This window comes from Myotis daubentonii, chromosome 9 (assembly GCF_963259705.1).
Source record: "Myotis daubentonii chromosome 9, mMyoDau2.1, whole genome shotgun sequence".
Classification (NCBI taxonomy): domain Eukaryota; kingdom Metazoa; phylum Chordata; class Mammalia; order Chiroptera; family Vespertilionidae; genus Myotis; species Myotis daubentonii.
In genome coordinates, this window is record NC_081848.1 from 10,107,008 (window position 1) to 10,129,916 (window position 22,909).

The 22,909-nt window shown below is 34.7% G+C and overlaps 1 protein-coding gene across 3 annotated transcripts in view; it reads left to right on the forward strand.

The window, feature by feature from the left end:
* DYNC2H1 (dynein cytoplasmic 2 heavy chain 1) overlaps positions 1-22,909 on the forward strand; it is a 305,024-nt gene that overhangs the window by 124,446 nt on the left and 157,669 nt on the right. For all 3 annotated transcript variants that reach the window (XM_059707923.1, XM_059707921.1, XM_059707922.1), the window contains exons 54-63: positions 3,211-3,365; positions 4,750-4,887; positions 8,577-8,690; positions 9,251-9,411; positions 10,636-10,759; positions 11,555-11,676; positions 14,081-14,167; positions 16,080-16,206; positions 17,919-18,060; positions 18,635-18,744. In XM_059707923.1, the coding sequence (XP_059563906.1) occupies positions 3,211-3,365; positions 4,750-4,887; positions 8,577-8,690; positions 9,251-9,411; positions 10,636-10,759; positions 11,555-11,676; positions 14,081-14,167; positions 16,080-16,206; positions 17,919-18,060; positions 18,635-18,744 (1,280 nt within the window). The remainder of the gene's footprint in view (positions 1-3,210; positions 3,366-4,749; positions 4,888-8,576; positions 8,691-9,250; positions 9,412-10,635; positions 10,760-11,554; positions 11,677-14,080; positions 14,168-16,079; positions 16,207-17,918; positions 18,061-18,634; positions 18,745-22,909) is intronic.

The following is a 22,909-nucleotide window of genomic DNA, read 5'->3' on the forward strand; positions in this document are numbered from 1 at the left end:
TCCCTCTTATCCCCAACCTCCCCTACCTTCCCTCTGAGGTTTGATGGTCTGATTGATGTTTCTTTGTTTCTGGATCTGTTTTTGTTCATCAGTTTGTGTTGTTCATTATACTCCATAAATGAGTGAGATCATGTGATATTTATCTTTCTCTGACGGGCTTATTTCACTTAGCATAATGCTCTCCAGTTCCATCCATGCTGTTGCAAATGGTAAGAACTCCTTTTTTTACCACCGTGTAGAATTCCATTGTGTAGATGTACCACAGTTTTTTAATCCACTCATCTGCTGATGGGCACTTAGGCTGTTTCCAAGTCTTAGCTATGGTGAATTGTGCTGCTATGAACATAGGGGTGCATATATCCTTTCTAATTGGTGTTTCTAGTTTCTTGGGATATATTCCTAGAAGTGGGATCACTGGGTCAAATGGGAGTTTCATTTTTTAGTTTTTTGAGGAAACTCCATACTGTTCTCCACAGTGGCTGCACCAGTCTGCATTCCCACCAGCAGTGCACGAGGGTTCCTTTTTATCCACATCCTCTCCAGCACTTGTCGTTTGTTGATTTGTTGATAATAGCCATTCTGACAGGTGTGAGATAGTACAGCATTGTCGTTTTGATTTGCATCTCTCGGATGATTAGTGGCTTTGAGCATGTTTTCATATGTCTCTTGGCCTTTCTTCTGTCTTCTTTTTTTAAAAATATATTTTATTGATTTTTTACAGAGAGGAAGGGAGAAGGATAGAGAGTTAGAAACATCGATGAGAGAGAACCACTGATCAGCTGCCTCCTGCACACCCCCTACTGGGGATGTGCCTGCAACCAAGGTACATGCCCTTGACCGGAATCGAACCTGGGACCTGTCAGTCCCCAGGCCGATGCTCTATCCAGTGAGCCAAACCAGCTAGGGCTTTCTTCTGTCTTCTTTCGAAAAGTATCTATTTAGATCCATTGCCCATTTTTTGATTGGGTTTTTTATCTTCCTTTTGTTAAGTTGTATGAGTTCCCTTCCCCTAGGAGCAGTATCAGTGAAGAATTTGCTTTGGCATATGTCTGAGATTTTGCTGCCTGTGGATTCCTCTAGTATTTTTATGGTTTCTCATTTTATGTTTAAATCCTTTATCCATTTTGAGTTTATTTTTGTGTATGGTGTAAGTTGGTGGACTAGTTTCATTTTTTTTGCATGTATCTGTCCAATTTTCCCAACACCATTTATTGAGGAGACTGTCTTGACTCCATTGTATGTTCATGCCTCCTTTGTCAAATATTAATTGAGCATAATGGTTTCGGTCGGTTTCTGGGTTCTCTATTCTATTCCATCGATCTATATGTCTGTTCTTGTGCCAGTACCAGGCTGTTTTGAGAACAATGGCTTTGTAATACAGCTTGATATCTGGTATTGAGATCCCACCTACTTCGTTCTTCTTTCTCAGGATTGCTGCAGCTATTCGGGGTCATTGTTTTTATTCCAGATGAATTTTTGGAAAGTTTGTTCTAGGTCTGTGAAATATGCCATTGGTATTTTAATGGGAGTGCATTGAATCTATAGATTGCTTTGGGTAGTATGGAAATTTTGATGATGTTGATTCTACCAATCCATGAACATGGTATGTTCTTCCATCTGTTTATGTCTTCCTCTATCTCTTTTTCTCAGTGTCTTGTAGTTTTCTGCATATAGGTCTTTTACCCCCTTGTTAGGTTTATTCCTAGGTATCTTAATTTTTTTGGTGCAATGGTAAATGGGATTGCTTTTTTAGTCTCTCTTTCTGTAAGTGTACTATTGGTGTACAGAAATGCCATAGATTTCTTGGCATTAATTTTGTATCCTGCTACATTGCCAAATTCATTTATTAAGTCTAATAATTTTTTGATGGAGTCTTTAGGGTTTTCTATGTACAATATCATGTTATCTGCGAATAAGGACTCTAATGCAGTGGTTCCCAACCTTCTGGCCCTTTAAATACAGTTCCTCATGTTGTGACCCCAACCATAAAGTTATTTTTGTTGCTACTTCATAACTGTAATGTTCCTACTGTTATGAATCGTAATGTAAATATTTGATATGAAGGATGGTCTTAGGTGACCCCTGTGAAAGGGTCGTTCGACCGCCAAAGGGGTTGCGACCCACAGGTTGAGAACCGCTGGTAATGTTTCAAATAAATTTCTTATCTGATTCATTTATCTCTTCTTCTGGTGAATTCTCTTGTTCTTTCATTTGAGGGTTGTTTCTTTGTCACCTCATTTTGGCTGTCTGTCTGGGTTTGTGACTATTTATTAAGTAGATCCTCTACACCTTTCAATCTCTAGTGCAGGACAGTGTCAAATGCTGTTTCTGGCTAGATCAGGCAAAGACTCAAAGCCTCCAGAGACCAGCTCTGCCTACAGACTGATAGGATTTTGATTTGAATTGCCCCCAGGCAATTGTCCTCAGTGGGGAGAGTTTTTTTTTCAACAGGGTGGAGCAGTTGCTTCTTCCTGGAGGCTAATTGTTATTTTCAGTCTCTTAAGTGGCCTCAGGGCAAGGTGTTTTCCAATAGGGTGGGTCAAGTGTCTCCCCTCCCCGCCCCCACAAGCAGGGCAAATGTTTGTGTGGTAAAGATGTTCTCTGTTGCATGAGGTGATGACTCAGTACAGGAAACTGGTAATCTCTGCCTTCTGAGCTCTAACCACTGAGTCCCCAATTGTGGCGTCTGCTCACATAGCTCCAGTCCACCCTGCCCTCCCTCTGCCTAAGCACAAGGTGGGTGGCTCCACAGGGAATGTTGTGCGTTTTAAGAGGGTGCCTGAATTTTCAGTTGTTGCTCCCTGGTAGGCAGCAACCCCACTGCTTTTCACAGCCAGATGTTATGTGGGCACCCTTCTCAATTTCAGTGCTCTCTGCTGTGGGGCCCAGCTTTGTGATTAGATCCCAGAGTTCTCAGTGGCATCTCCACAGCTGAAATATCTCTCCAGAACTTCAGCTGTTGTCTATGTGTGCCCAACCAGCCCTTTCACCCTTCTGCCCCTCCTACCAGTCTCTATGCAGTCTCTATTTTTGGTTCTTGGGTATCAGGGTTCTCTTCTGCAAGTCTTCAGTTGATTATTCATGAAGTTTTTCTGTATTTTAGTTGTAATTCCAGTCTATTCCTGCGAGCATGTCCATGCAGCCTATTTTCTCTAATTCTTAATGGATCATGCATATATTAAGTAATTTTTGTTTTCTATCTCTTTCTAGTTGATCCTGATTTTTTAAAATCATTTTTATTAATCCACGACTCTTGTAAAACATATGGGGCTACACCAAGCCGATATATGACCTTCTTACATGTATATTCTGCCATTAGTAGCAGCAAGAAAAAGGAATTATTAAAAAGGCAAAGTCATTTACAGGTATAATATTGGTAATCTTGAATTATCTATAAGAACAACAATCCTTGTTTTCTGTGGTATATATTTAATATAAGTAAACATTTTACTATATTAAATGCCTTGTTTGTATTGCCCACTAAATTGTAGTAATGTTTTTATATTTTTTGATTCAATAATTATTCCTCTTCTTAACTGTATGGTATTTTTGTGGTATTATAGCTTATGTTGCTGTCATTAAAAGTCCCTATCACATGAAAGCATTTTAAAAAATTCTGAAGTATCTATTATTGATTAAAACATAGCCGTGATTATGCTTTATAATAAACATTCAAGTTATATTTTATATAAAACATTCTAGCCATGTCACTCAGTGCTTCCTGAATATTTTCCTCTTTTATAATTTTAGAGCTTAAGCAAAATGTGGCATTAAAATGCTAGCTTCAGAAGTTGTCAGCATTTTCTTTTTAAAGTTTTAGCTTCTCTTTGTTTGTGTAATAAACTAGAATTTATCTTAATTTATAGTATCTTTATCCATTTTTCTAATGATTAATTTTTATTTATTTTAAGCCACTAACTGTACATGCTTTGAGAGGGTTAAATTTCTTGATTTAGTTCTCTAGGCTTCTGTGGATAAATCACTTAAGCTTGCTGAGTTGCAGCTTAGTTGGGTCAGTGGTTGTTGTGTGTGTGTGTATTAGATAAAGGATATATTTAAAGAACCAGTACAATGCCTGTCCTCTATATTGGGGACTAATAAATATTGGTTACATTCCTTTTTTGCCATTACTATCTGCCTAAATTTTCTGACAAACACCCAAGTCATAGAAAAGAGGTAATATTTTTCATGTCTATTCCTTGGATTGTTCATGGGCAGTGGGATACCATAATTGCCAGGCCAGAGTCAAATGATCACCCAAAGAATTGGCAAGGATTTTGAAGAATAACCCACCAGAACCACATGTGAGGCAATGTCTTATAAAAAATATAGGTATTAGACAGACAAGTCCAAATGTTCAGTATACAAAAAATGGCCCATGAATTCTTTTACCACCATCTATGAGACTGAAAATGGGAAACATTTGCTGAATTTTTTCTTGCTTTCTGTTTCCTTTCTCATCTACTACAGTAGATAAAAACCTCGTGCTTAAGCTATCAAATATGTGTTGATCTGTTTAGCTTTATTGTGATGCTTTAAGAATCTGTTTTTTAAGCCTCTTTGGAGTCTTTTACTATATCTTAATGGTTATACAATTGAATAAATCAGTATAATTTGCAATTTAAAAAAATTAAGTTTACTTGTGAATGTTTTATATGTGCACATTTGCATTTTTGCTTGAGATTATAGGCTGTGTGTGTCTGAAATTTCTTTTAAAAAATATTGCCAATCAATATTTTATTAATATAGGCTGGTGTATCTAAACTAAATGAAGCTAAAGCTCTTGTGGATGAACTGAACAGAAAAGCTGGAGAACAAAGTGTGTTACTTAAAACTAAGCAAGACGAGGCGGATGCTGCCCTTCAGGAGATCACAGTATCAATGCAGGTGATGTTCAGAGAGCAGAGGGATGCAAGCAATAGGGAGCCCATTCATACCTTACTGTTTATCAGTGTGAGAAATAACCTTTTTACTTAAGTGACTTAAAAACACTGCTTGTCTATGCGGAGTCTGACTACTATTATTGTGTGCTTGAGCTTTTGTAAAAGAACATGGTATTTTCCCATTGTTTTAAATCTTAACTATTTTCTCCTCAATTCATCATATAATAATTTATCTATAACCCATAAATGTAAAAATATAAACATTTTAAATTTGTATAGATTGTCTGTGAGCAATTTTATTTGTTTACCCTCTGCTAGTTAAGTTGATATTTTATTTTTACAAAAACTGTTTTCTCTCTCTCTCTCTCTCTCTCTCTCTCTCTCTCTCTCTCTCTCTCTCTCTCTCTCATCAATGAACATATCCTTAGGTGAGTATTTTTAAAAAAGCTATCTTTGTTAGGCTTCATGGGTTTTCCCTGTCTTTATATTCTCAGTATTTATGAAATAAGTCTTTATTCATTCTATTTATATTTTCATGATCTTTTAATATTTTAATTGTATTCCCTTTTGTCATTGCCTTTCTTTGTTAAACCCTTTCAAATATTTCTTTTATTTTTTTTTTCATTCCTTTACAACCATCTACACAAACATTTCTTTTTTTGTCCAGGTATCCTTTTATGTCTTCATATCCTCTCATGATGCTCTCGTACATTACCTTTTTGGTTCCTCCTTTCTTTTCAATCCTCACCTGAGGGCATATTGATTTTTACTGAGAGAGATGAGAGAGAGAGAGAGAGAGAGAGAGAGAGAGAGAGAGAGAGAGAGAGAGAGAGAGAGAGAGAGAGAGAGAAATAGAGAGAGAAACACACTGAATGGTTGCCTTCCTTATGTACCCCGACCTGGGATTGAACCCGCAACCTAGGTATGTGCTCTGAGTGGTAATTGAGCTGCAACATTTTGGTGTACAGGATGACACTTCAACCAACTGACCCACTAGCCAGGGCACCCTCAAAGCTATTTTAACTCTTGATCCTTTGAAGTGAACTGTTTTTTCTCTCCCTTGAAATCTTTTAGGTCTTCATTTTCCTTGCTCTGAAAGTTATGACCTCTGCCTTGGTTTAGGTTTATTTTCTTTCAATGTGTCAGATACCATGTGGGTTCTATCTACCTGAAAACGTATGGGTAATTTCCTTAAATTATTTTCTTGATAATTCCTTTTCCTTCATTTCTCTGTTCTTGCTTTTTAGAATATTTATTATTTTGTCTTGGAGCTTCCTGGTCTAGCTCTGTAATTTTCTTGTTTTCTAACCTGTTTTCTTCTCTATAGTTTTGCTTTAATTTCTTCAGAATTTCCTCAACTTTGTTTTCTAATTCTCCTACTGAATTTTTCATTTCTGCTGTCATATTATTTTTCAGGAAGCTTTTTTAAAAACCTCTAAATGTTCCCTTTTGGGAGTGTTCTTTTTTTTTGCTTCAGTGAAGCAGTATCTCTACTTAGCTCTCCTTTTTGTCTAGTCATCTTCATTGGAAACCCGAATATGGGAAGGGGACTTACATATTGTGAGCTCTAAAAGAGGGTTGTCTGGACTGATTCGAATGACATAATGAAAGGGATAGTTCACCTGATAGGTCAAAATAGATTCATTGGCATATGGGAAATTTTTAACATTTCCAGATAATTGATGGTTATGTACATATTCAGTTTCCAAGATAATTTTGAGTCCCTGACCTGGTAAGTGATGTATCAGAAAATCAAATGTAATTTTCATATTGTAAAACTTTTTTCTGAAGGCAGTTTAGAACCAAATTAATATAAATATTTATTTAAAGCAGCAGGCAATTTTGATTATGAAAAACATCTGTCAAATACCTCTTAACTTCAAAGAGTGATTTGAAATATGGAAACAGTGAAGGCTAAGTAAGGAAATAGTAATTGTGTATTTATAAAGGAAAATATTCAGCACTATGGTGTCTGTGTTCTCTCAGACCAGTGAACAAGAGTAACACACATTGACTGCTGTAATACTCTTTTCTCTGTGATACTCTGAAAAGAGGTTTTTCTAAGACTGTTGCTAGTTGTATTGGCTGACAGAAGAATAAGTGTGTATGTCATATTATAAGTTAATTAATTTTGCTTAATTGTAAATAGCAGACATTTCTGTTTATTATTATTTTTTTTTTTTTAAAAAAGAGACAGCTTAAATACCAAACTATGCAACTTCTAAAGTTGGTGGCATGAGGCATGTACAAATTAAATATTATAGGAACTCAGAATAAGGGTAACTTCCATTTGGAAGAGAAATTTAATAAAAGAAGGAACACATCAGCTGGGCCTTTAAAGAAGATTTTGATTGTGGAGATAAAGAAAATACTCTTCCTGTTTAGGAATGGTAGCAGATACAAAGGGAGAGGTGCTTATGGAAGGTAGAAAATTTGATTGAGCTGATGATGTGTAAGGTACCTGAAGAAAAGAGTGGGATATAGGAAAAGTTGGTTGGTTCAGTGATTCTCAATTTTGATTATAGATTGGAACCACCTTGGAAGTCTTTAAAAATATCTGTGGCCTAGCTGCATCCAAAATAAGTAAATCAACATACTTGGCAATAGGACTCCAGGCATTAATTTTGAAGCTCCCTGAATTATTATAATATGTTTGAGAACCACTGTTGCAAGGACTTTTGACAGGTTTCTTGATTAAGTTCCTCTTTGGTTTTTCTATTATTATAAAAAAAAATACAAACATTCATAGTATTTAAGCATTTTATGTATGTAGGACCCTTGATTTTGCTTTCAGGAGCAAGCAAATAATTCATGTCTTATTTATATACTAGAGGCCTGGTGCTTGGATTCATGGACTGGTGGGGTCCCTAGGCCTGGCCTGTGGGGATCGGCCGAAAGTGGCAGTCTGACATCCCCTGAGGGTCCCGGATTGCTAGAGGGCACAGGCCAGGCTGAGCAGGACTCTAGTATGCATATAAGATCTGTGGTTAATCTCTTCCCGCGCTCCCTCTTCCGCTCTTTTCTCTGAGATTCATCAGTGTGTTCCATGTTTCCATGCCTGTGCAGTGAGCATTTGCCCCCTGGTGATCATGCGCATCATAGCTACTGGTCGAACGGTTGGAAACTTAGCGTATTAGCCATATATATATATATGTATAAAATTTAGCGTCCTTTGAATTTTTACTAATTGTGTTCATATATTTGCCATCAAATTATTGTCATGATTTCAATTAACTTTTCTCTAAAATAAAGTATAGAAACTTCTAATATACTGTAGTCTTTAAGAATTATTAGTCTCTACTATTAGAATTATAGAAGACTTTATTTTTAGTTCCTCATTTATGAAATTAGCATAATAGTACTAACCTCTCTGGGTTTTTTTTTGCAAGTGTTAAATGTGTATTATAATCATTTCCTAACTTATGTATTTCTGACTTGTTTGGTTTATATATAATAAGCACTTAGTGCTTTGCTGTCCAAAAAAATTAAAACATATAAAGCATAGGAACTTCCTGATAGTAAATAGAGTATATTGTATCATTGGTTTTCCAGGCTCTTTAGAAATTCTGATGTCAAATTAGAAAATCATTTAATAGAAAATGTCATTTTGAAAAAACTTATATTTTAGGTATCATGCTTTTAAATTTCAAGTGCATTAAAATTTGTGGGGTTTCCATTTAAATATTTCTGTAGGATGCAAGTGAGCAAAAGACAGAACTTGAAAAACTGAAGCACAGAATAGCAGACGAAGTTGTTAAAATTGAAGAAAGAAAAAACAAAATTGATGATGAATTAAAAGAAGTACAGGTAAGACTAACATTTTTGACTATCAATTGTATATAGGAGTTTAAACATTATTTACTGAAGTTATTTTCTAATAGCATCAAATGTGGCTGTAACTAGAATATTATTTGTAAAAGAAGCAGGAAGGGAATTCTCCCTGGAGAAGTAAGCAAATTAATTGATGGTAATAAAAAAAATAATCTGTTTCCTGTTAATCATGTTGTTTTGACTGTGGAGGAAAAAACTATGTTGTAGGTAAATTAACACAAACTCTTAGGCTCCTTTTCTGGAGATTTGACTAAATCAACTAAATAGTCTTAGAATATAAAGAGCTTTGAAACTGGCAACTTGTCTCAAAACAAATTAGATCTTTCAGATGAGAGTGATGCTGTTGTGGCAAGGACGCTTGCTTTCTTGACTTGAACATTTTGTACTTTATGTTTTACAGCATTTTGATATTGGAAGAGAAAGCATGTTTAACTAGAGTCATTTTATTAAAATGACAAATATGCAATGATTTGTAATGAGCTAACAATTTTTTATGTATATGTTTTGAAGTTGAAAATGCCCTTTATGTCTTTTAGCCTCTAGTGTATGAAGCGAAACTAGCAGTTGGAAACATTAAGCCAGAATCTCTTTCAGAAATCCGCTCACTGCGTATGCCCCCTGATGTAATCAGAGACATTCTCGAAGGAGTTTTAAGGTTGATGGGTATCTTTGATACATCTTGGGTGAGCATGAAAAGGTAAGTTTTTGAATTTGTGAAAAATGTTATTATTTCATCAATGAATTACACATTCCTTTATATTTTAAAATATTTGTTTTTTTGTTTCTCACACTGAACTTCATCTAATTATCTGGTTTCACACTTTGCTCTGATATCTCAAGATACTCTATGTAACAATATATCGAGATCTACGTTTTTCTTTCTCCATAAGTGGTTGTTAAAAGTGTCAAAAGAGGAGAACAGGAAAGCCTTAAAATCTTTTAAGAATGTCTCGATAGATATGATCATTTATTTGGTACTCACGTCGTGTTTACTGTCATTTACTGATGAAGAAAATATAGTCACTAGCCTGGAGAGTTTGGCACTCTTGGTACAGTCAGAGAGAGTGAGAGCTCCATAAATAACACAAGAAAAATGTATACTAGGAAATACTTTAGTCTTTTTGTTTTTTAAAAAAATATTTTTATTGATTTCAGAGAGAAAGAGAGAGAGGGAGAGAGGGAGGGAGGGAGAGGGAGAGGGATAGCGAGAGAGAGAGAGAGAGAGAGAGAGAGAGAGAGAGAGAGAGAGAGAGAGAGGAAACATCAGTGAACGGAATCACCAATCGGCTGCCTCTTGTATGCCCATACTGGGAATTGAGCCCACAACCTGGGCATGTGCCCTGACTGGGAATTGAACCGTGACCTCCTGGTTCATAGGTTGACACAACCACTGAGCCACGCTGTCCAGGCTACTAGGAAAGACTGAGTCTTAACTAAATAGGCTACAATGCAGCTTCAAGTTTTATACTATAGCAGTGTTGTTATGGTATTCAACTACATTTTAGGATTTAGATTGGTAGTAAAGTCCTTTTCTATCTGGAGTTGGGAGAGGAGATTTAGGTTCAGAGACCACTTTAAATATCTTAGAAAGCAGAAAAATTTCTTGCATATCCTAGAACATACGAGTACCAAGTAGTTCACATAAAGGGATGTGGGTAGAATAACAGGATTGTAATTTCTTTATTTCATTGCTACAGGTTATTCACAGAATACTAGGAAATTTGTTGTGCAGCTTCTTGTAGTTCCTCCTTGTTTATAAAAAATGTGGATAGTCCATTTAAAGCTTACATACTTCAGTCCCTTATTTTTTGTTAGCCAATAGATTGCAATTATTACATACGCTATTTTGTTAAATTGATATTTTTGTAAGAACTAGCAAATTTTATTTAACCTTATTTGAAATAATATGCTTTAATTTTAGTTTCCTCGCAAAAAGAGGTGTGAGAGAAGACATAGCAACTTTTGATGCACGAAATATTCCAAAGGAAATAAGAGACAGTGTTGAAGAACTTCTTCATAAAAATAAAGGATCTTTTGATCCAAAGGTAATTTTTTAAACTTATACCATAAATTCCTTTTCAGTGCTTTATAATATCCTGCAAATTAAGAAGTGATGACTATCAATTGCTTAGATTGTCTAATAACTAAAAGTTGTTTTTTTTTAAAATAAGCTGTACATATTATAGGTAGTAAGCATTTACCGTCAGAATTAGGTAGACTAGAATCCAAGTTGGGGTGTGGTGCATATTTATTAGCATAAGTGATTTTTAAATCTTACTCTGGTCTGTCAGTGGTAAGGTCCCAGTCTACCATATCAGGTCCAGCTTGCCTGGTATGTTTTTCTTTCTTCCTGTGTACTTGTCAGATAATAATAGATGTCTGTGTTAGGATACTTGTATCTAATTTTAGTGAATAGTTTAAACTCCATGATTCTGGTATGTTTTTTAGATCCCTTATTAAAAATGTTTTGTACATCTTCTTTAACACTAAAAACCATGTTTTGAAATTGCTTTTATTTAATAAAGATGTATTCCATGTAGAGAAGAGAAATAATTGATGCTTAAACATTATTGCGGACAGACATTGTCATTACAAATGTGACTAATAGAATACTTAATATGTTGATAAAACATCATTATATTAAAGATTGTATGAGATTCAGAAAGATTTTTAAGCAAGAAGTGAGACATACTTAATCAAATAGCAACTCACTTTCTTTTTATTTTAGCTACACCAAAACCTTCATTTGTGAAATAAATGCTTAAGTAAAATATGCTAGAATTAATTCTGTTATTATTTGAAAATAAGTTAAGAAGCTGGATAACTGATGGGTTTTTCAGAATGCCAAGCGTGCCAGCACTGCCGCGGCTCCCTTGGCTGCCTGGGTCAAAGCCAACGTGCAGTACTCCCATGTCCTGGAGCGAATCCAGCCTTTGGAAACGGAGCAGGCACGATTGGAGTCGTAAGTGACAGAAAATACCAACAGTTCTAACCTTGATTTATTTTCATCGATTTGATGATTTAGTTATCTTATTAAGACTTATTTAGGATTTCTTGTCTATATCTAAAACGGAAGCTAAAAACATTAAATCATATAAAAGGAGTCAACTAATTACAAATTCAACGTTAATCAGACCAAGAAGAGGAAAACCAATTGGAAGGAGATGGAAAGAAGAACCAATAACTTTCCCTGCCATTATTATGCTGTTGGAAGGATAAGTTGGTAGAAGTTCTTTTAGAAAGAGCTAAAGTTTTGTAGAGGGATAATATTAAAGTACAAAAAAGGAGGTTTTGGAAATAGTGGGCTTTTATATTTGTTTTCACCTTCTAAGTTCTAGGAAATGTTTGGTGTGTATTGTCTAAAATATTCTCTGGGCAGGCAGGGGGAAAATTTAACCATTTATTTTTTTGGTTTAAAAATATCAATTTGCTGTTACTAGGTCAGCATTGTATTGTATCTCCTTTGTTCTTATGCAGACTAAGAGGTATGTTATATTCTTGATCAGTTTTTGACATTATTCTTATTCTAGATAAGGAGATTTTTTTAGCCCCCTAAACTTTATAATTTTCTGAATGTAATTTTGTGAAATATTTGTTTTACATTTATACATTATTTTGACTATATGTTTTCCACTGCTGAGACATGTTTTATATTTCCTTTCTTGGACACCTCTTTTTTGTTCTTAACAATTAGCTCAGATTATTCAGTTGGTTATTTTTTCTGTGTACATACACGTATTCATTCGCAGTCTTCCTGTCAGACCCTAAAACATATTCAGAATCTATATGTTCTACTTACTTTTTTCTTAGCATTACCCATTCTGGAGCCTTTTCCCTTGTGTTTCAATGTGAATTAGTTCTTCCCTAGGCCTGGTGCTTACAGCTATTATCTTGAGATTTCACTTCACCATTTTTCTGGGAATTACCTTTGTCTCTTTTCTGATTTCATTCTTTTATTAATGCCCTTGCCTTTCTCTTTCCTAGTTTAGTCCATTTTTCTAGAGCACCTCCTTCACATTAGCTTCCCAATCAAAGGTAAATAGGATGAAAAATGTTTTGAGATCTTTCAATGTCTAACATTATCTATATTATATTATTATATGTGATCAATAATTAGGCTGGGTTTAGAACACTGGGCTAGAAAAAATTTGATCTCACAATTTTGAAGGCCTTATTCTATTGTGGTGGTTCTCCAAGTGGGGTTCCTGAAGCAGCAGCATCAGTGTCACCTGGGAACTTGTTAAAAGTACACATTTTTGAGCTTCAGTCAGACTTACTGAATTAGATACAACGTGTGGGGTGCAGAGTGAGGCCTTTCAGTTCATGGGTTTTTTTTTTTTTTAAAGAATTTTTATTGATTTTCAGAGAGAGAGGAAGGGAGGGGGAAAAAGAGAGAAACATCGATGTGAGAGCAAAATATTGATCGGCTGCCTCCTGCAAACCCCTTACTGGAGATGAGCCCACAACCTGGGCATGTGTCCTGACTGGAATGGAACCGGCAACCCTTTGGTGCATGGATGATGCCTAACCAACTGAGCCACATCAGCCAGGATATCAGTCTGTGTTTTGATAACTCCAGGAGATTGTGCAATGCACAAATGCCCAGCAGCATGCAACAGTGTGGCCTGGCCATTTGATAGCAACTCTCAATGTTTGTGGGTATTTTTGGGGAAAGAGGCCAGTCATTTCTGTAGAAGAATCCTCATTGCTTCTGCCTAGGGTGTGGGTAGGATGGATGAGGGTGTATGAGGGGTATAAACTTGACTTCCAGGATTGCGTTAAGAAGATAGTACGCTTTCAGTGGGGGAGGCAATCTGAGGTCAAACACTTTGTAATAATGACTGTTAATCCTCTGTTGTCTGCATTTCCTGAGCATTTTAGAGGTACCTGTTGTCTGCATTTTAGAATTCTTTCAGCTTCTCTTCCTGAAGCCATTTAACTTGTGTGGCATTTCTGGTATGTTATCACCTTTCAAAATTTTATTGAATTACTCTTTTGTAATACTTTTCTCCTTCATTATCTTTCTTCTTATACATGTATATCTTTATTCCCTTGGTTTCATTCCATAGAGTTTTAGAAGAGATAGTAGGTAATTGACTATGTTTACCATTTTTATCCCGAGATCTACATACACAAGTATTTTTAAAGATAGGCTTCTGTAAGTGGTATGGCTAAGTCAGAAGATACATTTTTAATTTTAGCTTTGCTTTTCATATCAAATTCTAAGTAAAGGTATTATGACTACTGGATTATTAATAGTTTTCATTGTCATTTATTTACTTCAAAATTACATTTTAAGGTGCTAGTGCTGCACTTTGTTGGTATCTAAAATAGAATAACTTTTATAAAATTCAATTATATTTTAGAAATTTGAAGAAAACTGAAGACAGAAAAAGGAAACTAGAGGAGCTTCTTAATTCTGTTGGTCAAAAAGTATCAGAACTTAAAGAGAAGTAAGTTAAATTTTAAAATGCATTTTGGATATTTGAAAATATACTTCAACTATTTTTTTATTTTTGAAAATCTTAGTTATAATTACTATTTTCACCTTTTTTTGTTATTTATCACTCTAAAAATGGGAAAGGTATAAAATAATATAGAAGGTATTCCTTTTTTAAAAAAAGTTTTTATGATAAGAACAAAAATATTTAAGTCTCCATTGATATAGTTACCACTATATGTATATTTACATATATATATATATTTATCCCCAAGCATTGGAAAATTGAGCAAGATAAATCAAATGTAATAAGTTAATACTGAGAGTGTTTACATTTGGTATTCCCATTTCCTTATTGTTTTGACTTTAAAGTTTTAGACTCCTTTATTTCAGATGATGCTATTCTATAATCTTCCATGAGAGTGTATGATGACATTTAAAAAGTCTATTCTTTTAACTTTGTGCTTTTTGGTGTTGAAAAGATATTCCCTGTGCAATATTATACTCAAATTTAAGGACCATTTATGAATATTATTAATCTTAAAATCTTTCATATACCTCTGGGCTCCTGTGATTGCTATTTAGTGTCTGATAGAAAATATTAGTATGGCAATTATTATAAATGTGGGAACATTTTACTTAAAATAATTGTGAAGATTGGGAAATGGAACATATCAGTGCGAGATATGTTCCAATATGCCCGATTGATGCCTGACACTGTGGATAGCACTAAAGCCTATTTATACTGTGTTTTTTCATATACATACATACCTGTGATAAAGTTTAATTTATGATTAGGAAAAATAAGTATTAACAATTACAAATAATAAAATAGAACACTTATAACAATATCCTATATAATAATCCTATATAATAAAAGGGTAATATGAAATTGACCTGGATGGTGGAATGACTGGGAATGACTGTGACCTGAATGGTAGAATGACCGGGAATGACTGGTCACTATGAAGCACAATGACCACCAGGGGGCACGCTCAATGCAGGAGCTGCCCCCAGTGGTCAGTGTGCTTCCACAGGGGGAGCACTGCTCAGCCAGAAGCCAGCTCATGTCTGGCCAGTGCAGCGGCGGTGGCGGGAGCCTCTTCCACCTCCGTGGCAGTGCTGAGGATGCCCAACTAACGGCTTAGGCCTGTTCCGTGCAGGCAGTGGGCCTAAGCCAATAGGTGGACATACCCTGAGGGCTCCAGGGCTGCCAGAGGGATGTCTGACTGCCAGTGTAGGCCTGATCCCCCGGGGAGCGGGCCTAAGCCATCAGTTGGACATCCCCCAAGGGGTCCCGGACTGCAAGAGGTCATAGGCTGGGCTGAGGGGATCCCCTCTTCCCCCCCCAGTGCATGAATTTTCGTGCACCTGGTCTCTAGTACAATAATAAAACTTGTGTGAATCTGGTCACTAGTTTCAGGGGGTCTCTTGTTGGAGTCTTCTTATATATATACATTGCTTTCTGGTATAACTTGTTGCCATCAATCAGAACACGTTTTCTGTTCATGTCTTCTACTCACTAATTTAGTGCCTTTTCATCTTAACTAAGCACTTATCATGCACTGTTGCCATACATTTTGTAGTTTGAGGTGCAACAGCAAAAGCTATAGCTTTGTTGGACTAGAATAGAATAAAATAACACTGAAAAGATAAATTTGATCAATCTTATAACTGGGTCTTGAATGTTATATGGAGAAGTAGTACAGTGAATGAATGCCCTTTATGAATTATACATTTTATATATATGTATGTATATATATGTATGTATATATGGATATGTGTCTATTTGATGAATGATATTTTGAACACAAATACTATTAGTATTATCATTAATTAAATTCTTATATAAAAGTTCACTTTACTGCCTAAGGTTAATTTAATCAACTCTCTCTTACATTTCTTTGCCTTTAATGTTTTCACAGATTTCAGAGCAGGACTTCAGAGGCTGCCAAACTTGAAGCTGAAGTAAGCAAAGCACAAGAAACAATTAAAGCTGCGGAAGTCTTAATTAATCAGCTTGATAGAGAACACAAGAGATGGACTGCACAGGTTTGTGTGAGAAAGAAACGTCAAAAATAAGGGCTTCCTTGAAAATACAGATCTATAATGTAATCTATTTGTTAAAAAAATAAAAAGGAGAGAAATATCCATTAACTTTCGGCTGGCTTAAGAAAAAATGATCTAGATGTTAATGGCTGTTATGTGAATTAATCTTTAAGCACAGTACCTTTATATGAATGGATTTTAGACAAAGCAACCTATTTCTCTTTGTTATCTATATTATTGAAGGGAGGGGCAGGGATGAAAAAGAGTTGATGGAAAATGGAGTACTCTTTTTTTGGAACTTACCTTTACCAGTACAGTGATCTTAGGATTTTACACTATTAGCCATTTATCTTTTCTTGAAGCACTCCGTTAAAGGTTGTCTCTTGTTTTTGTTTGTTTTGTAGATTCCCTCTCTCACCACATTCTCACCATCTGCTCATTCAGAAATGTTTGGCCCCAGTATCCTATCACTTAGCTTCTTTGCAACTATTCTGGGTTATTTCATCCAGAAGAGTATCACATATATAATGATGCTGACCAGAGCTATATTTCTAGACTGCTTAGTTTTAAATTCATATTTCCAACTGTACTTTAGATATTTGCATTTAACTGTCTCAGGAACTCATATGTTTAGATTTATTTTATTTTTCTATCCAAGTCTGTATGATTTTCTATATCTCATAGGCATCTTTCTTCTAGGCATTAAAACTAAAAACATGTAGTTATCTTAGACTCTTCCTCTTCCTTATTTACTTGTCATAATCCATTTGCAAATATATCTTATATTTGTCTTCTTTCCTTAATGCCAATTCTTTTTTTTTTATCCTGAATTCTCCCAGTTTGTCTCGCTCCTATCTGACCCTTTAATTGGTTCATTCTTCCTTTGTCAGTTTAATTATTTTTCTAAAACCCAATCTATACCATCACTCACAGCCCAGTTTAAACACTTTCAATGGCTCATAATAACCACACGTTAAATAGAAGCTCCTTCGCATGGCATGGGAAACCTTCCACAATGTTGTTCCCTCCAATCACTTCCTCTCTTTTTCCATTACTTCTGTTTTGCTACATTTTCTGCTCAAACGTATGCTTTAGCCAGCCATGCTTTTAAATTATGAGTCTGAAAGATTTATCTTTGCTTTGTGCCTTTGTCATACTCTCTGTATCTTAATTGTATTTTACAAAATGATGCTAATTCACACAGTACATATTTAACTATACTTGGAATAAAAGTTCTGCTTTTGTTAAAATTATTAGGAAAATTCAATGATAAAATATGTTAATCTTTACAAATATATTGGGATTTCACACATTTGTTTAAGATCAGCAGAATTGAAAGCTTTGTTGATATTTTTACATTTTTTTTAAAATATATATTTTATTGATTTTTTACAGAGAGGAAGGGAGAGAGATAGAGAGTTAGAAACATCGATGAGAGAGAAACATCGATCAGCTGCCTCCTGCACATCTCCCACTGGAATCGAACCTGACCGGAATTGAACCCGGGACCCTTCAGTACGCAGGCCGATGCTCTATCCACTGAGCCAAACTGGTTTTGGCTATATTTTTACATTTTTTTCAATTTATTCAAGACAGGGGTTATTACCTTTAACTCATAAATGATTTTTTCCCCTCTATAGTTAAAACTCTAACTTTTGAAGCTGTCATTTTTTCCAAGTTAAAACATATCCATACATCACTCTCTTTTTTTCTAGGTTGCAGAGATAACGGAGGAATTAGATACTCTTCCAAAAAGAGCTCAACTAGCTGCTGCATTTATGACATACCTTTCTGCTGCTCCTGAGGGTTTGAGAAAAACCTTTTTGGAAGAATGGACCAAGTCAGCTTGTCTTGAAAGTTTGTATTTAGTTATTCATGAATTTGAAATTTTAGTATACTAAATATGCATCTTTTGGTTTTTGTCATTTTACTTTTTTAAATGAGAAAAAAGTATCTGTAAGTTAAAACATACAGTAGCTACTTTAGATTTGCTGAATTTTACAAATGTCCTGAGAATTGTTTTGTTATGATGATTCTTCTATTCCTAAAATCACTCTATGACACTGAGACCACTGAATTATTTTTGGTATATGCATGAGTACAGTTAAACATTTTATTAGTTTAATTATTACAGTAATTTCATATCTTAAGATGAGATGCAAGAACTGAAAAATTCTTTATGAATTTTGTGCTCTTCACAAATTATTATAGTTGTGAAACATTCATTTAATAGATAAAATATAAATTAACTGAATTCCGTTTCTTTGTACTATTTTCCCCTTAGTGTCTGCTGTTAAATGGGGAAGAATAGATTTAATATTAAAGATAATTGTGAGATTTTTTGAGTGTATTTTAAATAGTTGTATCCCCTCCCACTTGTCAAATACAAGCTTGTTACAGTGAAGTATTATTGATATCTTTAACTTTTCAGAATTTGATCTGCGGAGATTTCTTTGTACTGAAAGTGAGCAGTTAATCTGGAAAAGTGAAGGCCTACCATCAGATGATCTTTCCATAGAAAATGCTATTGTTATCCTACAGGTAATAAATCAATTTTAATTTCCTTATCAGATGTTTTTCTTTTGAATGCTTTCCTAGTTACACAGAAGTGGAGTATTTTGCTTGGTGATTCTATAATTTTTAGTATAACTTATTTTTTACCTTAAAAGTTTATAAAGTGTCACTATTTTGGTGGCTAAATATTCTACATTGAACTCACACTTAGTAATAGAAATACTTTTGGAATACCTGATTCATTTGGTTGTATGGTTCCTTCACCTAGTGTACATGATTTTATATTTTTATTTAAAAAAATTTGGGGGTTATAAGTTAGAGATGATCATATGCATTTTTTTTGGAAAATTGTCTCACAGTGTGTGTTCCCCAAAAGTCATTTAAACTTGAAACTATTATAACCTTACTAGAGGCCCAGTGCACAAAATTCATGCACTTGACAGGGGGTGGGGGTACCTCAGCCCGATCTGCGCCTTCTTGTAGTCCGGGACCCTTGGCTCCTTACCACCTGCCTGCTCTCTGCTCCTTAGCACTGCTGAGGAGGCAGGAGAGGCTCCCGCCACCATCGCTAGCACCCCTGGTGGTCATTCCGCTGTTCAGTCGATTTGCATATTAGCCTTTTATTATATAGGATTAGCAATGAATGTGAAAACAAATTCCAAATCATATATACAGACAGATCATTTCATTAAATGACTTTTGATTTTTACCATTAACTTGGTTTACCTTTCTGTTACAGAACTTGGAATATGATTTCCACCCCTTGATTATGTGATGTTTCCCCCCCTATTCTTTCTATCTTAATAGTTTATACTACATACTACAGTTTTCTCTTTCCACTTTGTGGCCCCCTCTCTCTGCCCACAGACCATTTCCTTATTCTATAACTCCAGAGTCTCAAAACACTAAATGCTCCTCGTTAGGTAACATAGGCTAAGTATTATTAGATCTTTATTGTGGGCTCTATTCATTCTTGGATAATTTATTTTGATTAATCCTATTAATCAGCTGATATACATTGGAGAGAAGTTGCTGATCAAAGATTAAACAGTTTTGTCTTCTTTTAATTTGATTTGGCTTATTCTTTAATTTATTTTGAAACATCTTTCATTATTATTTTTCACACTAGGATTACAGATTTGAAATTCTAATTGTGTATGTCAATAAATTCATTATATTATTGCAAACTATGTGATTTTTATTTTAGTTATTCCTTCTCTAAGGTTTTATAATCAGCTCTTCTTTCTTTTTTAGTAATCTAAGAAAGCAATCATTTGCAGATTTGAAAAACACATTTTAAGCATTCTCCTTTTTTCATTTTATAAGAAATCAGGGGTAGATAAGCCTTTAGATAAGATATATTTATCACAATTTTTATTTTTTATTGATGATAATTTAATTTTATTGATGAAAATACTTTTGTATTCTGAATTGTCTTTTATAATAAGTACAGGAGAAATTGCTTTTGAAAATAATTGCAAGAATAAGCTTATGTAGATTTATTTTACATTTAATATTTCCAAGTTTCTTATAGATACTTATATGCATTCATATGACAAAAAACCACTTGGAAAAATTTATTAGGGCAATTAATTATTTTGTTTTAATGAATTTGCCATTATGGTCAATACTCTGTCTCAGTTGTAAAGTATACTAGATTTAGAATAAGCTGCTACAATTAAGGGTGTGATCAGATAGCACATGTCTATAATATCTCATTAACATCACCATGTGTTGTATGTGAAATTAGATCTGTAAATACACGTAAACTGGATTTCTGGGAAGTCTTCCCTGAGAAGAATGGCCAGGCATAATGAATGAGATGAATTTTTGAATCAGGTATCACATCTCCTCACCAACTATACCTGCGCTTCTCTGAGACTCTCCCTCGCAGTGGAGGCTTTCCCACATTTAAGGCTGTAGCCACTCATTGTCAACAATTATTCCACTGTATGTCTTTCAAAGATGCTTGAATTTCTCATATTTGTGTTAAGTATTGAAGTGCATGTATTGTCTGGGAGATGAAATACATAGTCAAATACTTGTCCATCATTGGCCTTGTAATGAGAATTAGTTTTATTAGAATAACTGAAAGCTTATATGACCCATGTCCTTGGGGGCCGGGGAAGAACGTAGTCATGATGATTATATGTCCTGGATTGCCATGCTTTATGCCTTTTGTCCCGATGTAATCTTAATAGTTTTCCTTTTACTCCCAAAAGTGTGTTGGTTTGGGTGATAAATTTTATGATTTTTTAGAATCGGATAATGGAGAGTATAAGGCTGTTAGAAAGTAGAGAAGTGTGAGTGATAAGCTTCCAAAAAGAATATGGAAAGATGATTAATTTAAATGTCACAGTATTATAATTTTTTATTTAAATCTTACAGTATTAACCATTTTTCTTGTGTAGAGATATATTAAATATTTGATTTTTACAGTATATACAGTTCAGTTTCAAATTAATTTTCTTTGAACCACTTAGAATTTCTGAGATTATTTTTCCTTCCTGCCAAAGTATGATAAGGAAATGCAAACTAATTTACTATTAGTCTAAAGAATACAAAATTTTAAAGTTAAATCACATATGGAATTTTTTTCAAATAAATAATAATCATCATTTGTATAGTATTTTCTGTGTTGTGTCTATATTACTATTTTACAATTTATATAGGTCAAGCACTTAAGTACTTACTTTTTTGAATTTTCAAACCAACCCTATCTTGTAGATATGGACATGGAAGCACAGAAGGGTTAAGTTGTTTGTCCAGGGTCACACAGCTGTCAAATGGTAGAGCCAAGATTCAAACTCTGCCATCAAACCAGTCTGTGCTGCAGAACTGCCTCTCATACCTGTACATGTGTGTGTTTCTGTATATGTTTAACTTATTAGTATTCTATTATTCCTGTTCATGTAATTCTTAGCTAATCTCAGTTTTACTTATAAAAATGTTTCTATTCTTATCTTGCTTATAGGTAATAAAAATAAAATAGAGTGTCCTAGATATTTAAAATAATCTCTACCAAAAATATCCACAGCCCATTCCTGTCCTCCCCCTCCCCAGGGAGAGAAGAATTAATATATATATAAATAGATATTATGTATCTCCCGCATTTGCCCTCTGTTCTGAGCTCCTGACCTCTAGTTCTAGCTCCTAAGGTTAGATATTATCTAGAGCTCCCTTCCTTGCTAGCTCAAGCTCTGTCTCTTTATTAATCATTATTATTAATATTATTAGTTTAGTGAAGAATCTTTCAGTGGCCAAGTACAGTTCATTTACAAAAAAAGAAAGAAAAGAAAAGAAAAGTAACACATGCTTTTAAATAACTGAGCGGTTCAAAGATTGGGTGTGGCTTTAGAGTTCAGATGATTTACCAGGACATTGCTCTCTCTCCTCTGAAGAGATGGATTCATCCTCAGATTCTCTCTACCCGGTGTTAAGAATGGCTCTTAGTGACTATAGACTTACCACTATCAGAGTATATGTTCCCAGACTAAAGATATGTCTTCACCTTTCTGTCCTCCCCTTTCACCCCAATTCATTTATGTCAGCACCCCAAAATGATTCTGATTGTTAGCTTGGGTCCCTTGCTCGCCCCTTGAGTGCAGTGCTAGATTGATAATCCCATACGAAATACATTGAGTGGCACATGAAAAGTAGGTAAAGATAGCTATCCACTCTAATACTTTTTTTCTTCCTCCCCCATGCTTATAAAGTGCTTCTCATTTATTTCCTACCAGTGGAAATTACACAATCTTGGCCCAGTAATAAAAGTTGCAAATCTGCAAGTCATCCTCACTTTAATTTTACATTTAGTTACTTGTCCAACAAGTCTTGTGAAATCTATTTCTCAAATGTATAATGATTTTATTCTGTTCTAACTACATCCACCACCAATGGCTTCATTTAAGGCCTTCATCATTTTATACCTGGTTAAATACATTATTATACTAGTTGGTCCCTTGCCCCCAATATCACTTCCTTTACTGCTTTGTAGTGATCTTTCTAAAATGTTAATCTCATCATGACAGTTCTAAAATTAATATATTTGAGTGACTTTCAGTTTCCTGAAGTATGAAAATTTCATTATTCTTAAACATGCCATGAAAAGTTCATGATCAGAAAGACTGAAATTACTCCTGCCATTTTGTATGCAGCATCTTTGCCTACACTTTTTACTCTTATGGTGCCA